Below are 16,908 nucleotides of genomic sequence, written 5' to 3'. Positions count from 1 at the left end.
CACTGTCCTAACCGAGAGTAACAACATAAGTCCCATAACCTATGATGAGCTGAGAGGAAAACTCCTTACCTATGAAGCCACACACACAAACACAGACTCAAAGAAAAAGGGAATAGCCCTCAAGTCACAAATAGAACCGAAAGAGAGTGAGTCTAGTGATGGTATTTCAGATGACGAGCTTTTGTTTTTTGCTAGGAGATTTAGAAGGATGATGAAGAACAAGGGCAAATACAAGGGTTCAAGTTCAAAGGAGCACAAGATCGACTTGAGCAAAGTGACGTGCCATCACTGCAAGGAGGCTGGACACTTCAAGCTAAACTGTCCAAAGCTTAAAAAGGAGGACAAATGAAAGAAGGAAAGGAAGAGAGTACTCATGGCAGCTTGGGAGGATCTTGAGAACGACTCAAATGAAGAAGAAGAATATGAAGGAGATGACAAAGACTGCTTCATGGCTGGAAACAACAATCTTGATGAGATAAATTACTATGATTTGACCATTGAGGACTTACATGCTATTATTGATGATCTCACTTTAAACACCTCAAAACTGCTTGACAAGTACAATGAATGCAGATCTAAAAGAGATGTGTTAAGAGCTGAAATTAATTTTTTAAAAGAAAAAGTGAAGGAAACTGAATGTGCTTTGGACATCATTGAAGAAAACAGATTTCTAAAATCTGAACTTGAAAAATTAAAAGGAAAGCACATTGTGGATCCTTCTCATGAGTTAATTACTGAAAATGAAAGATTAAATGATATGATTAAAAGGCTGAATGGTGACTTAGCAAAATTTGCTCAAGGTTCTAGTAACTTGAACAAATTACTTGCAAGTCAAAGACCATTATTTGAAAAATCTGGTTTAGGCTACATAGCCAAGGAAGATGCAGTTTCCAACACTTCCTCTATAAAATTTGTGGCTTCTTCATCAAATACCAAATCCATACTAAACAAATCGGGTATTAGATATGTTTCAACTTTTGAAAAAAATTTTGATGAAGTATACACAAGTGAAACTGAGCCTTCACCAAGAACTGATCTGAGTTCAAACCGGCCAGGTTTGGGTTACATTTCGAAAAATGAGGTTGTTTTCAAGAAACCACCATTTTACAACAAAACCTCATTTTCAAAAGGTAAAAATGTTCAAAGAAATTCTGGTGAAAATGCTTTTGCAAAGAGGAATAACTTTAATAAAAACTAGTTTGTCAAAAGAAATGCATCTCCTCCAAAAACCAGAAAATTTCAACACTTTAATCATTTCAAGCAATATAACTCACCTCAATTTTAGCGACACACATCAGAAAATCATTGTCAATTGCAAGAAAATTGGTCACTCATATGCACAATGTTTCATTGAAAAAAGAGTTATAAGAAACAAAGTTTACAATGTTGTTTGTGATTTCAATGCACTTGGGCAATCAAGATGGATTAACTTCAAAGGATCCAAATTAATTTGGATACCTATGGCTACTTGAAACTCTTCATACAGATTTGCCTAGCATCCAAGAACAAAAAGGACATGTGGTACATAGATAGTGGATGTTCAAGGCACATGACTGGAAGGTCAACCTACTTCATCAAACTAAATAAGTATGATGGAGGTTTTGTGACCTTTGGAGATGATGGTAAAGGTAAAATCATTGCTGTTGGAAAAGTAGGTAATGAGCAATCTACTTTCATTGATGATGTACTTTTGGTATGTGGTTTGAAGCACAATCTTTTGAGTATAAGTCAGTTATGTGATTTAGGATATTTAGTGACTTTCAAAAGATTTGAATGCTGTGTTGTTAATGAAAGGACAAATGAAGTGATGTTTGTTGTCAAGCATTTTAATAATATGTATGGACTTACTCTTGATAAACTAAAGGATCAAAATGTAGCTTGTCTTCACTCTAAAGAATCTGAAAAGTGGTTATGGCACAAGAGATTGAGACATGCAAGTATGTTTCAAATAAATAAACTTGTAAAGAAAGAATTAGTAAGATGTCTTCCTTTGATAAAGTTTGACAAAGACATCACTTGTGATGCTTGCCAAATGGGAAAACAAACCAAAAGTTCTTTTAAACCAAAGGAAGACATCTCTACTAAAAGACCACTTGAGTTGCTACACATTGATTTATTTGGTCCAACAAGAACTCAAAGCCTAGGTGGTAAATATTATGGTTTAGTAATTGTGGATGACTATACTAGGTTTGGTTGGATTTTGTTTCTTGCACACAAAAATGAAGCCTTTTCGGCCTTTGAACCTTTTTGCAAGAAAATTCAAAATGAAAATGATTTAAAAATCTCTTCTATAAGAAGTGATCATGGAACTGAATTTGAAAATAATTTATTTGAATCCTTTTGTGAGGAATTTGGAATATCTCACAACTTCTCTTGTCCAAGAACACCACAACAAAATGGTGTTGTGGAAAGAAGAAATAGAAGCATACAAGAGATGACGAGAGCTATGCTTTGTGAGAGTAATGTTTCAAAATTCCTTTGGGCTGAAGGGGTTAACACGGCTTGCCACATTTTGAATAGAACAATCATAAGAAAATTTTTGAAGAAAACCCCTTATGAACTTTGGAAAGGCTACCCACCAAACTTAGACTACTTACACATCTTTGGATGCAAATATTTTATTTTGAATAATAAAGAAACTTTGGGTAGGTTTGATCCAAAGGCGTATGAGTGTTTGTTTGCAGGATATTCCACAACTAGTAAAGCCTATAGGGTTTATCATCAAGATGCTAGAATTATTGAGGAGTCCATACATGTTACATTTTGTGATACTAATTTGGTGCAAAGCATTTTGAAAGATTGTGATGCAGGAAATCAAGCTCAAAAGGAAGATGAAACCACTCAAAATAATGAAAAAGGAAATTCTGGTCAAACTAAACCAGAAACTGCAACTGCTGAAAATTCAAGAGACAATTCCATGTTGCTCATGAATCTGAAGGAAATCCTGAAGCCAGCAGCACCCAGAATCCCTTGGTATCTGAATCTGCCTCCAAATCTATCAGACCTCGTGAATGAAGATTCTTGAATAATTATCCTAAGGAATTTGTCATTGGGGATGTCTCTCATGGAGTGCAAACTCAGTCTTCCACTAGAAAGGCAAATGAAGGATCTAACATTGCCCTTCTTTCACAAATAGAGCCTCAAAACATCAAAGAAGCCCTTAGTGACCCCTCTTGGGTTAAAGCTATGGAGGATGAGCTTCTTGAGTTTGAAAAGAATCAAGTATGGACTTTGGTTCCAAGGCCAAGTGGAAAGAAAGTGATCGGCACCAAGTGGATATTTCGGAACAAGTTGGGAGAAGATGGTAGCATTACAAGAAACAAGGCAAGGCTAGTGGCACAAGGATATGACCAAGAAGAAGGAATAGACTTTGATGAATTCTTTGCCCCTGTTGCCCGAATGGAAGCCATAAGACTTCTCTTAGCTTATGCTGCATTTTGTGGTTTTAAATTATATCAAATGGATGTGAAATGTGCATTTTTGAATGGTGTGATAGATAGAGAAGTGTATGTGGAGCAGCCTCCTGGTTTTGAAAATAAAGAGCATTCTAATCATGTTTTCAAATTGTCTAAAGCTCTCTATGGTTTAAGACAAGCTCCTAGAGCTTGGTATGAGTGACTTAGCTCTTTTCTTTTGAAAAATAATTTTCAAAGAGGCACCACTGACACAACTCTATTTATCAAGAATTCTAATGATTCTTTTATTCTAATCCAAATATATGTTGATGACATTACTTTTAGATCAGCCAATGAATCTCTTTGTTCTGAATTTGGAAAACTCATGACAAGTGAATTTGACATGAGTATGATGGGTGAACTTAATTTTTTCATTGGGCTGCAAATTAAATAAAATGAAAATGGTATTTTCATTCATCAAGAGAAGTATGCCAAGGAATTAGTTAAGAAATTTGGTATGAAAAATGCCAAACCCATGGGAACTCCCATGCACCCTAATTCAAAATTAGATAAGAGAGAAACTGAGAAAGATGTAGATGAGACTAGGTATAGAGGAATGATTGGTTCTCTTATGTACTTAACTTCCTCTAGACCCGATATTGTGCAAAGTGTTGAATTGTGTTCAAGGTTCCAATCCAAACCAAAAGAGTCATATCTTTCTGCAGTTAAGAGAATCATTAGATATGTTCATGGCACATCCAATTTTGGTCTTTGGTATCCTAGGATTGATGATTTTTCTGCAGTTGGTTATTGTGATGCAGATTTTGCTGGTGATAGAGTTGATAGAAGGAGCACTTCAGGCCTATGTTGCTTCCTTGGAAAGTCATTGAATGTTTGGTCAAGTAAAAAGCAACCAACAGTGGCCTTATCCACTGCTGAGGCTGAGTATATTGCTGCTTCTTCTTGTTGTTCTCAGCTTTTATGGTTAAAAACACAGCTTGCCGATTACAAATTAAATGCTGAAAATATTCCCTTGATGTGTGATAATATGAGTGCCATTAATATTTCTAAAAATCCAGTTTTGCACTCTAGGACTAAGCATATTGAAGTGAAATTTCACTCAATAAGAGAACATGTCAAAAAGGGGGATATTAGTATTCAATTTGTTAAATCAGAGGAGCAATTAGCAGATATTTTCACAAAACCATTAGCTGAGGACAGATTCTGTATGCTTAGGACAAGTCTAGGAATTTTGAGTTATGATTCTTTATTTGATAATTGCTTATGAATTTGCTGGAGCTTTTTTTTTTTGTCTCATAAACAGGTATGAGACAATTCTGGGCAGAAGATGAACGTTTCCCTTCAATCAGCGAAGTTTGGATTTGTTGCAAGTGAAAAATTAATCTGGGCCAACCTCAAGTCAGATCCGGGTAGCCCTATGTGTTTCCTTTATTCAAACCACCTATGGGCCCAACATGAATGTTGTATTTTTGTTTGTTTGTTATTATGATGGCTTGTGTGTTTAAGTTTTCTTAAAGGGTTTTCATTTAATGTTTCGTGGCCCAAAAGGTTTCCAAGTGGATTTATTTTTTTAGTCCAAAAAAAGGGTTTTAGTTTAATTTTGTTGTCTTTCAAAATTTAAATTAATTTCCAGTTTTATTTTAAAATCAAATAAAATCTTTCTTTTATGAGGTCATGTCTTTTCAAGTCACTTCAAAAGGTGATGCAGTTGCATGGTTTTGGAAATTCACTTTTGGGTACAGTTACTAACACTCCCTCTCTTTCCTCCATAACTTCTCCTCAAACTCTTCAGTTTCTTCCCACTCTCTTTACTGCTTCTCTTCCCTCAAAAGCCTAAATATCACAAAATGAGGAAGAAAACTATTGCTAAAAGGCCTCCTCGTGAAAAAATCTTCAAGCCTCTCACAAAGCCTTCAACCCGCTCTCACGACCGAACCTTCACTCTATCTCCTTCTCCTCCTACCTCTCCTCCTCGGTGTGATCCCATGGCACGAACCAAAAATCCTTCTAGGGTAACTCCTTCCGCCAAGAAGACACCACAGACAAAAGAACCTCCATCCAAGCCAGGGTCATCGAAGCCAAGTTCATCCAAGGGGAAGCGACCAGCCACACCTAAACCTCCACCTGAGCCCACACAACCAAAGTCTAGGTCTGTTCCATTACGCTCTCAAAGAGGAAAAACTCGAGTTCCTCTTAAGTCAGTTAAAGAACCAGACATTGGCCCTTTTGATCACAAAGCTCACTTTTTGACTTCTCATTCGAACTATAACCCTTATAGATTCAAACCTGCCATGAACAATGATTTTTATGAGGGGATTATCCAGTATCATACCCTGTGTCCATCTTTTCTAGCTGATTTGCCATCTTTGAAAAGAAAAAATTTTCCATTTGTTGATAACTTGATTTTTCTGGACTGGAATCATCTTTTTGATATCAAAAAGCCTGTTTACCCCTTGTTGGTCAAAGAATTTTATGCCAACATGACTTATCATGAAGGCACTGCTCACTCATATGTAAAGGGCCAAGACATAGTTTTAAACAATGAAACTATCAGTGATGCTTTGAAGTATACTGATGTTGGGCTTTGTGCTTACACTTCGGTTAAGTGGGATGAAGGTGTTGGAATTTCTTATCATGATGCATTGGCTCACATTTGTGAACATGTTTCTTTAATAGATGGCATTACACCTACTCATAAAGCCCTATGGTATGAGCGTGCTCAGTTGCATCGAATGGTGAACCACATTATTCTTCCTCAAAGTGGCTCATATCAAAGGGTTTCCTACACTGATACTCTTGTTTTATATGCCCTTCTCACCAAAACTGAAATTTCTTTTGCATACTTGATGGTTAGATATATGTTTGACTCTGTTAGGAGTGAAAAAGATAAAGCACTTTCTTATGGCATGTTTCTAACTTGCATATTTGAGTATTTTGGTGTTGACTTGACCAATGAGGATTATCAAAATAGACATTCATACCTAAAAGGGGGTGGTTCAGTGAAACAGAACAAAGGACCTACTCGATCTGAAAGGGTGGTCTTAGATAATGAAGATGATGACTTTGTTCCTGAGGATTCTCCTTCTCTTTCCAATGAGGGTACATCCGTATCTGCTGGGAAGAAATCTGCTCTGCTGAATGTGGTCAAAGATGTTGTTCAGGAGTTTGTCTCCCAATCAAACCACTTAATTGCCATGAGCAAGGAACAAAGGAAGCTAGCCAGCAAGCATGAGAATTTCCTAAAGAAATCAAGGGATAAAGTGGTTGTGTTCATGTCTTTTATCGATAACCTTCAAGAGGATGAAGACCCTGCCATTGATATTGAAGAGGAAGCTAATTCGGAGGGGAATGGTTCTGATGCCTAGAAATTGTCTCATGAAAAACTGCTGCTGCTCTCTTTTTATCTCATAACTTATGTTTCTTTTGCCACTGTTGAACTGTTTTTCATTTTGGATGACTGTAATAACTCTAAATGCTGCTGCACTTTTGTTAGTTTAGTTAGAACTTTGGACTGTGATCTAACTCTTTTCTTGCAGGACTTGTATTGATGCCTTTTTGATCATGCTTATTATCCGCCCTTGATGACAAAAGGGGGAGTAATAGTAGGATGGCAAATGTGTCCTAGGAATTTTTTGGCATTGCTGCAGCCACTAGTATTTCTTTTAGGATTTTTGTCTGACTGCTGCATTAAAACTTGATTTCACATGCTGAATCCTTTTGCTACTGACATTAGCTTGGCTGATTATGTGGTGTTGCTTATTTGATATCCCTTAGTCAAGATAAATGTGTATAGCTCGCTATAGTGCTCTTTTTAAGTATAATGTAAAACAAAAACAAAGAGGAAAGCATAAATCCAGGGGGAGCTAATCTTGAAAAGGAAAGGGGGAGCAACACTAAAGCAAGTAATATCAAAGGGAAGTTTTCTAACTTTACTAAAATTTAATTCCTTTTGGTTATTGCTTGATTATGTTTGTCATCAAGGGGGAGATTGTTGAGTTAAGAAATTAACCAAATTAATTTGTGATGACAAACATTATTTTTGGGCAAAATAAATAATTTGTGTTAAGTAATTATAAATTGAATATTACTAATTATGTATTGTTGCAGGCTAAAATGCAATAGCCCAAATGAAATGAAAAGCAAAATGCAAGGATTTTGGGCTAAAAGAAATATCAGAAGCCCAAGGAATCAAAGCTAAAGAAATCAAAGCGGGCCAAGCATATCACTACCCGATCCAAACCCGTGTCCATTCCACAAAGCTTCTCATACAAGATTGAAGTCTTCACTCCTTCAATGTGCTTTAATCAAAAGCAACGTTCACCTCTGTGAGTTGGTCAGAAACTCAAAAAAGTAAGAAAGAGAGAAAGAGCTTCTTCCCTAAGCTAGTCACCAAAGAAGCAAGAGAGAGAAGGATTAAGCTTGAATGACAGTTGTCAAATCACCAAGCTCAAACCAAATCAAGCTTAGGTTAAAGGTAACCCATTTCCTCTTGCATGCATCAGACCTTCTTCTCTTCTTCCAAACTTTCTGTAAGTTCGAAAATAGCATTCAAGAAAAAGTTATTTTCTGCCCTAATCTGCTGTATATCTACGGTCACAAGTGATTCTTAGGGACCAAGTAGCTTCTCAATAGCTCAGATTAAGTTAACCATTGAAAGATTTTTGTGGTTGCTGTTGAATGACTTTCGGTCAAGATGAGGAAGTCAGAAGGAGAGTTTCTACTCTGGGGATTAAGGAGAAAAAGTGAATCTGTGGGTTGGTGAAGCTCAAGGCTCAAGGTGTTGACCTTGGAAGAATAACCTAGCAATATGCAAGGAGATAAAAGAAGACTTTCTGCTCATTTAGAGGCAAGGAGAGAAAACCTGAGTTAGAGAGTAGTGTTCTGAAAGGAGGTTCCTCTACTTGGATAATGCTTTCTTTCAAAGAAGCATTTGGCCAATACTGAAGAACTCAAGCTGAGGTTTGCGAATCTGGTTTTGCACATAGCAAAGAGGCTGCTGATGAAGTCAATCTCCTTCATGTTTTACTGATTGTAATGTACTTTTCAATGCTTATCTTTCTGTAATTTCTTGTGAGAAAAGACATTGTGAGGAAACTCAAGTAAAAGCCATGAGTAGAAAAAGGCTGAGTGAAATACTTGAGAGAAAAACCTAGAGTTATTTTCTGATTTCTTTAGGTATGTCTATGTCTTGTATCTTGTACCTGTGAGGTATCCCTTTCTTAGTTGGGTTAGCACTAAGAGTGAATAGTTAGGTATTAGCATAGCCAATGTCAAGTTAGGTTAGAACTTGAGTGTGGAAGGATTGGGTCAATCCTGTGGAATTGATGTATGTAATACTGTTAACTATAGTGGAAATTCCTCCATTGTTGTGGAGGAGACTAGACGTAGGTTGTATAGCACAAGGCAACCGAATCAGGATATATGCTGGTGTTAGCTTTTCTCTTCTCTGCACTGTTCTGTTTTCTGATATTCATGAGACAAAAATAAATTGTCTCATAAATTTCTGCTGCTGAGTTCAAACAGAATCAGAATTGAAAGTTTGTTTAAAAAGGGTCGTAACAGCAACTAAAATAAAGGCATAAATTCAACCCCCTTCTCTAAGCCTACCACAATCTTCAATATGTGATCCTTACTCTCTTCCTTTCCAAAACCTTCCATAAGCCTCTCATAGCACCTTATCGTACATTTTTTCTAAATCAATAAATACCATATTTAGATCCCTTTTATTATTACTATACATCTCCATCATCCTTTTTAACAGGTATGTAGCTTCGGTGATGGATCTTCCTAGCATAAAACAAAATTAATTCTCTGTTACTTGTGTCTCTTGTCTCAACTTTCATTTTATCACCATTTTCCATAACTTCATGGTATGGCTCATGAGCTTGATCCCTCTATATCTCTCTTATTCTTGTAGATATGTACCAAAATGTTCTTTCTCCACTTATCTAGCATCTTCTTTTATCTTAAAATCTCATTAAAAAATTTGGTTAACCAACTGATGTCTTTCTCTCCAAGACCCTTCCAAACTTCAATTGGAATATTATCGGGTCCTATTGCCTTGCCATTTGCATCCACTTTAGAACCTCTTTTACCTCCAAGTCTCGAATCCTTCGATAGTAATCAAAGTTTTCATTTTCTTCCCTTCTACATAACCAACCAAGGCTCGAAAGAGTCTTCAGTCCTTCATTAAATAACTCGTAGAGGTAACTCTACCACCTTTCATTAATCCTCTCATCTTGTGCTAAAACATCTCTGTCTTTATTCTTTATGCACTTAATCTGTTCCAAGTTTCTCGTTCTTCTTTCAGCCTCTTTACGATTCTATATATATTTTTCTCCTTCTTTTGTACTTAAAGACTGGTAGAGACCTTCATATGCTCTTATTCTTACTTCACTTACAGCTACTTTTGTCTCTTTCTTAGCCACCTTATATTTTTTCCAATTATCTGCATTGCGGCACAAAGATCACTCTTTAAAGCACTCCGTTTTTGTCTTTATCTTTTCTTGTACACTCGCATTTCACTGCTATGACTCCTTGTCTCTTTGTCCTATCTCTATAGATCTACCAAAACTTTTTTATGTTAATCGTCTAATAATTTCTGCCATCTCCCTCCACATCTCCTCCGTGCTTCAATCTCCTTTTCACTTTGCCTCTTCTCCTATCGGTCTTAGTAAGCTTCTTTATTTTTCACCTTTCATCCGCTACCACCTCGTCCTTGGATCCTTGTATGATGTCTTTTTCTCAACTTTTACTCAACACGAAAATTTATGACGAGTATCCTATGTTGTATTGTTAAACTCTCTCCCGAAATAATTTTACAATTAATGCAAAATTTTCGGTCGACTCTCCTCAACAAGAAAAAGTCGATTTGAGAACTTATCATGTCACTTCTATGGAAGATTCTACAATGTTGAAGTCATTTCCTTTCTTTACATGCTGAAGACACATGGAGAGGCTGCTGGAATGACACGCATTGAGAGAGAAACCAAGGAAAAGCTAACTCTCTGCTTTGTAGCAGAACATGGGTCCCATATAGCTTTATTTGTCGGTTACTTACCCAAGTGCTTATGATTATAACGTTGAATTAATTAAAGTGTTAATTTTTTTAACTAATGTTAGAAGTTATTGCAAAAGCTGTGATGGGTTATTTTACAAAAAAGAGTGACTCGGATTCAAGAGGACTAACAGGTTTGGGTTTAACCAAAAAAACCTTAGTCTTATTACTAAGAGTGGATTGTAAGACCACAAAAAAAGAATTGGATTGGATTGACCACAAAAAAATTACCAACTAAAACCTGGGGAAAAAAATTCGATTTTTAATGTCTTAATGGAAAAAAGAAAAAAACGGTCTCGGGAACAACATAACTAGGAATATCATTATTCATTATTTTTGTTGGTCTTTCATAAATACAATAAAAAATTATATTCTAAAATATTTGCTTCACACTATTCATCTCACATGTGTAACATTGACATGAGACTCTCTTCTATGACACATTACTCTAATAGACTGTTTGCAAACTTAAATTATTGAACAAAAACATTTAATACCATAATTATTGTTTCTGTTATAGGCCATACTATGTATATTAATAATTTTTACTAATTATTTAATTTTATGATTATTTATTTTCATAGCCTCGGTATTTTTATTTTAATTTATTTTTATAATCTTTCTATTTTTACTTTTTTTTCCTCATACTTATGTTTCTTATTTTTATTTGTATTTTCATTCACTTATTTATGTTAGTTGCAATTTAGAAAAAATAAAAATTATAAATATAGTGATAAGGAAATGAGTAATAAAATAACTAGAAGTACCGTACGTTACAAGTAAATAAAGGTGATTGTTATTGACAATTAATTTTTAAGAAATGCTCTTTAATTTCATAAAAAAAATTTAACACTTCATTTTCAATTCAAAAATTATATTATCACTATCTTTTATCTTGCCAATAAATATGGTCATAACTTTAATTATTAAATTACACATTTTTATAGGCTTTTTATTTATGACATTTTTATTTAAGGCTTTTCAGCTGAACAAAATATTTTGTAACATGATAAACATACCTCATTTTTTGTTTTTGGTCAATCCAATCCAATCCTTTTTTTTTTGTGGTCTTACAATCCACTCTTGGTAATAAGGGTAGTACTAAATTGGTTCCTTAGGTTTGGACGTAATTCTATTTTGGTCCTTAAGGTTTAAAGTGTTTTATTTGAATCCAAAAAAGTTTCGTTTAACATCAATTTAGTCTCACAGTGAGGTCAAAATTAAATAATTAACAAAATATCCTACATAACAATAGTACAAGAACAAAATCGATAATCTGGAGAATAAATACAAGCTCCAGAGGCATAAAATCAACCATTGATACATCAATACATTTATTTATTCTTTTTATAATATAAATAAAATATTTTCTATAAAACTAAAGAAAATGATAAATAAATGTATTGATGCTTCAATGGTTGATTTTGTGCCTTTGGAGCTTGTACTTGTTCTCTAGATTATCGATTTTGTTCTTGAACTGTTGTTATGTAGGACATTTTGTTAATTATTTAATTTTGACATCACTGTGGGACTAAATTGATGCTAAATGAAACTTTTTTGGATTCAAATAGAACACTTTAAACCTTAAAGACCAAAACAGAATTACGCCCAAACTTAGGAGACCAATTTAGTACTTTACCCTAGTAATAATATGCCTTGTTTGGATGGAAGATAAAAAATGAGAGGAAAGAAAATGAGAGGAAAGAAAATGAAAAGAAAAGTTGATTTTTTTTATGTTGTTTGAATGAAGAGAAAATGGATGGAAAGAAAATAGGAAGAATTTTTTTTTGTTTAAATAAAAGAAAAAGTAAGAAAAGAGAAAATTATAACCAAATAAAATTACATTAATACCTTTCCTTATATTATATATAAATAATAATATTATAATATATCAATGTATTTTTATCATTGTTGATAAGAAAGGTAAATTTGTATTTTAACCATTGTTTATACTTTTCTCTCAGTTTTCATCTCATGTCCGATGAGAAAAGCTTTAGATGGCTTCCTTACTACTTTTTTGTTTTCTTTCCAATTTTCTATCCTGATCCAAATAGAGAAAAAGTCTATTTTCCATCCACTTTCCATCCTTACATTTTCTTTTCATTCAATTTCCTTTAAACCAAACAATGCGTAAGGTCTTTTTTGGTTAAACCCAAACCTGTTAGTCCTCTTGAATCCAAGTCTCTCTTTTTTGTAAAATAACCCATCATAGTTTTTTGCAATAACTTTTAACATTAGTTAAAAAAAATTAACACTTTAATTAACCCAATGTTATAATCATAAGCACTTGGGTAAGTAACCGACAAATTATGTGAGACCCATGTTCTACTACAAAGCAGAGAGTTAGCTTTCCCTTGATTTCTCTCTCAACGCGTGTCATTCCAGCAGCCTCTCCATATGTCTTCAACATGTGAAGAAAGAAAATGGTTTCAGCATAGTAGAATCTCCCCACTTCTATAGGTTATAAGATATTCGTCTCTATTTTTAAAACATGTATTTGTGATGAAAAGGTCAAAAGTTGAAAAAAAGTCCAAAATAATTTTACCTTCGGTATTGACCACTCCGAAACCATGGTCTCTGTGACCCAATCACTTTTCTCTTCCAACATGGCCATTTAAATGTCCTCCTAAGAAAATCTTATCTCTTGAAGGTATGTCTTGAACCAAACTCTCTAGATTCTTCCAAAACTGTTACTCGTCCAAACCCACTTGCGGTGGATAGGCGCTAATCACATGAAAAGTACCTCCTTCCACTACAAGTTTGATAGAGATGATCCGATCACCCACCTTCTTGACATCCGCTAGGTCTTTCTTCCACTACTTATCCACGATACTCTAGCCTTCGCCCCGACCCATTTGTTTCTTGTACGTACATAATGTTAATCTTCCTCCTTGTCGTGGTATTCACCACCTCTATAGATTTTCCTGTTAGAGTGCCTTTGTTCCATGTTCCAAATCTCAACCTTCTCTCACCCCGACCTTTACATTTACCTTTTTCCTTATAAACTAGCTTATTTATCCTCGTCCGTTCACGAAAATGCGGGAACACTTGCTAATTTAACACTACACTCGGGTATCGATGCAGTGGTTCTTGCTCATTTGACACTGTACGCGAACCATACGGCGTGTTACTTTTAGGCAACGACCTAACTTTAACGCAATAATATCTTTGATCCATGTCATGAAAGATTCACCTAAGTTTTTATGTTGACTGTCGAAAGTCTAACACAACCCTCATGTTTTATCCAAATTTAAAATTAATTATATACTGCAAGTGTAACATAGACGAAATTATCTTTCAAAAATTACTATGACTAATTTAATCTTTTCAAAATCAATTTAAAAATGAGTGATATTTTAGGATGAATTTCATTAATAACCCCTTATTTAAAAAAAGGAAAGAGTTATTTTTCTTATTCTCATATTGTATTGTGCTTAAATAATATTTTTTAAATAAAAGGGTCTTAATTGTTCAACAGAAATAATGGTCTTAATTGAGCTTCACTTTTGAACTTCTCTTCTAAATTCTAACCGAACCCCACTCATGAAGCTAAACCGCTGCCACCACCCACTCCGCCCCACGCGCCGCCACTTTGCCACAAAGTACACCGCCAAGATCACCTCCACCTCCCCAACCGGTCGCTCTCTCGTCGCCGAAGTGACCCCTCCGCGGCCTCTCCCCTCCGACCCCCGAGGCTACCTACTCCCCCGCCGCCACCTCATCTGCAAAGCCACCCAAATCCTCCTCTCCCACTACAACAACCACATCCCTAACCCTTCCCGCCGAAACCCCAAAACGCCGTCGTTCTCAGACCCATTCTCCGACCTCTCCGACTACCTCCAGTCCCTCCAACCCCAATGCCCGACCGTCCTCACCCCTCTCGAAGCCTCCGAGATCCTCAAATCCCTAAAATCCCCATCCCTTGCATGGAAATTCTTCCACTTCTGCCCCTCTCTTTCCCCCAATTTCCGACACGAGTCCTTCACCTACAACCGCCTCCTCCTCATCCTCTCCAATTCCACCTCCCCCGAACGCTTCGACATGGCCCGCGACCTCCTCCGCGACATGGACCGCCTCGGCATACGTGGCTCAATCTCCACCGTTAACATTCTCATTGGATTCTTCGGCACTGGCCAGGATCTCGAGATGTGTGTTGGGTTGGTGAAGAAGTGGGATTTGAGGCTCAATGCCTACACCTACAAGTGCTTGCTTCAGGCGTATTTGAGGTCACGTGATTCGTCTAAGGGCTTTGATGTGTATTTGGAGATGCAGAGGCGCGGTTACAAGTTGGATATCTTTGGTTACAACATGCTCTTGGATGCTTTGGCTAAAGATGGAAAGGTTTGCATTCTTCTGATTTTGTTTTGTTATTGTTCGAAATTTGGATTCTGCGGATCGCTAAGTGTAGTTCTTTCGTTGTGGTTGGGTTTACCGTTATAGGAGTGTAGGTTGGTGAGGATTTGGATAGAGTTTTTGCTAGTTTTGTGAGTTTGTTGAGCTGCAAGCTTTAGGAGCGATGAATCTGGATAGATAGATGAACAACTGAACAAGTAAGGAAGTTGTATAAATGTTGTGAGTTACTTTCGAAAAATACAAGTTCAATTGTTGATTCCGTTAATCCTGATTATCAGTTATTGCATATGATGCAATATTTTGGCAGGTGGATAAGGCATATGAAGTTTTTGAGGACATGAAGCGGCGGCATTGTGAGCCTGACGCGTTTACATACACCATTATGATCAGAATGACGGGTAAATCTGGTAAAACTGATGAGTCTCTAGCACTTTTTCAGGCCATGTTAAAAAAAGGGTGCATTCCTAATTTGATTGCTTATAATACTATCATTGAGGCCCTTGCCAAGGGGCGAATGGTTGACAAGCTCATTCTAATTTTCTCAAAGATGGTGGAGGATGATTGTCAGCCTAATGAATTTACATACAGTGTGCTTTTGAATGTTTTGGTTGCTGAAGGACGCCTTAATAAGCTTGACGATATAGTGGAGTTATCAAAGAAGTATCTTAATAAGAAGATATACGCATACTTTGTAAGGACTTTAAACAAACTGGGTCATTCTAGTGAAGCACATAGACTATTTTGCAACATGTGGAACTATCATGACAAGGGTGATAGAGATGCTTACATGTCCATGGTGGAGAGTTTATGCAATGGTGGTAAGACAACAGAAGCTATAGACCTTCTTGGTAAAATTCATGAAAAGGGTATAACTACTGATACTATGATGTATAATACAGTATTCACTGCTCTGGGAAGGTTGAAGCAAATATCACATATTCATGATCTTTTTGAAAAGATGAAACAAGATGGCCCTCCACCAGACATATTTACATACAATATTCTGATCTCCAGCTTTGGTAGATCTGGGGAAGTTGACATTGCCGTAAAATTGTTTGAAGAACTAGAGAGTAGCAATTGTAAGCCCGATGTTGTTACCTATAACTCTCTGATCAATTGCCTTGGAAAGAATGGGGATGTTGATGAAGCTCACATGAGGTTTAGAGAAATGCAAGAGAAAGGATTGAATCCAGATGTTGTAACTTATAGTACACTGATTGAATGTTTTGGCAAGACGGATAAAGTTGACATGGCGCGTAAATTGTTTGATGAGATGCTTGCAGTAGGATGCTATCCTAACTTGGTCACATATAATATTTTACTCGATTGTCTTGAAAGGTGCGGGAGAACTGCTGAGGCAGTGGACCTTTATGCGAAACTTAAGCAGCAAGGATTGACACCGGATTCAATCACATATGCGGTGCTTGAACGGTTGCAAAGCGGCGGGCATAACAGGTTGAGATTTCGCAGGCAGAACCCCATTACAGGATGGGTTGTCAGCCCTTTAAGATGACACAATAGACAAAGTAGTTGTTTTATGTCCATATCAGGCCAAGAACTTTTGTACTTTAGCTTCCACAGGGCTATAACGCTGCTAAATCCATAGTTGCGTTGCTGGCATAAAGAATCCAAATGATTATGGAAATGTGATCAAATCAGATGTACTGCTTCAAGTGCAGTAGCTACATGTTCAAGAAATCATAGCTGCATCATGTTGATTTATGAAATCAAGTTTTCCTGCATCGGGGGAGTTCGTTGACGAGAGGTATCTGTTATTAATCTATTATGTATTCTGATAATTTGATTCATAATAGTATCTATACCAAGCTCATACAAGGATAAACAAAATTTGGGGGGCAAAGACAAACCAATATTTTCTCTTTTTAAATAGAATTTTCATTTCTTACATGTATAGAATAACGATAATGATAGGGAAAATCTAGAATCCATTTCCCTGGATATCTTTTTGCACATTGTTCTAGGATGCTGTTGTAGTCTCTGCAAAATGTAAAGCTACGAAACTGAAATGAAATATTCCCCTTCCTTATATTCTTTCTCCTGCTAATTATTCAGTTTGAAGTT

At 36.1% G+C, this 16,908-nt stretch overlaps 1 protein-coding gene across 1 annotated transcript; it reads left to right on the top strand.

The window, feature by feature from the left end:
- Positions 1 to 13,954: 13,954 nt before the first annotated feature.
- Positions 13,955 to 16,873, top strand: LOC112741479 (pentatricopeptide repeat-containing protein At1g51965, mitochondrial). The gene is made up of 2 exons (XM_025790491.3): positions 13,955 to 14,814; positions 15,134 to 16,873. Exons 1-2 carry the CDS (start codon positions 14,017 to 14,019, stop codon positions 16,337 to 16,339), a joined length of 2,004 nt encoding a protein of 667 aa, XP_025646276.1. The 5' UTR covers positions 13,955 to 14,016; the 3' UTR covers positions 16,340 to 16,873.
- Positions 16,874 to 16,908: the final 35 nt, after the last annotated feature.

The sequence above is a fragment of the Arachis hypogaea genome, chromosome 14 (assembly GCF_003086295.3).
Source record: "Arachis hypogaea cultivar Tifrunner chromosome 14, arahy.Tifrunner.gnm2.J5K5, whole genome shotgun sequence".
Lineage (NCBI taxonomy): Eukaryota > Viridiplantae > Streptophyta > Magnoliopsida > Fabales > Fabaceae > Arachis > Arachis hypogaea.
This window is presented reverse-complemented; position numbering and strand designations above follow the sequence as displayed.

Coding starts and splice junctions, on each gene's coding strand:
- LOC112741479 (XM_025790491.3), top strand. CDS start 14,017: ATGAAGCTAAACCGCTGCCACCACCCACTCCGCCCCACGCGCCGCCAC. Junction 14,815..15,133: donor CTTTGGCTAAAGATGGAAAG/GTTTGCATTCTT, acceptor ATATTTTGGCAG/GTGGATAAGGCATATGAAGT.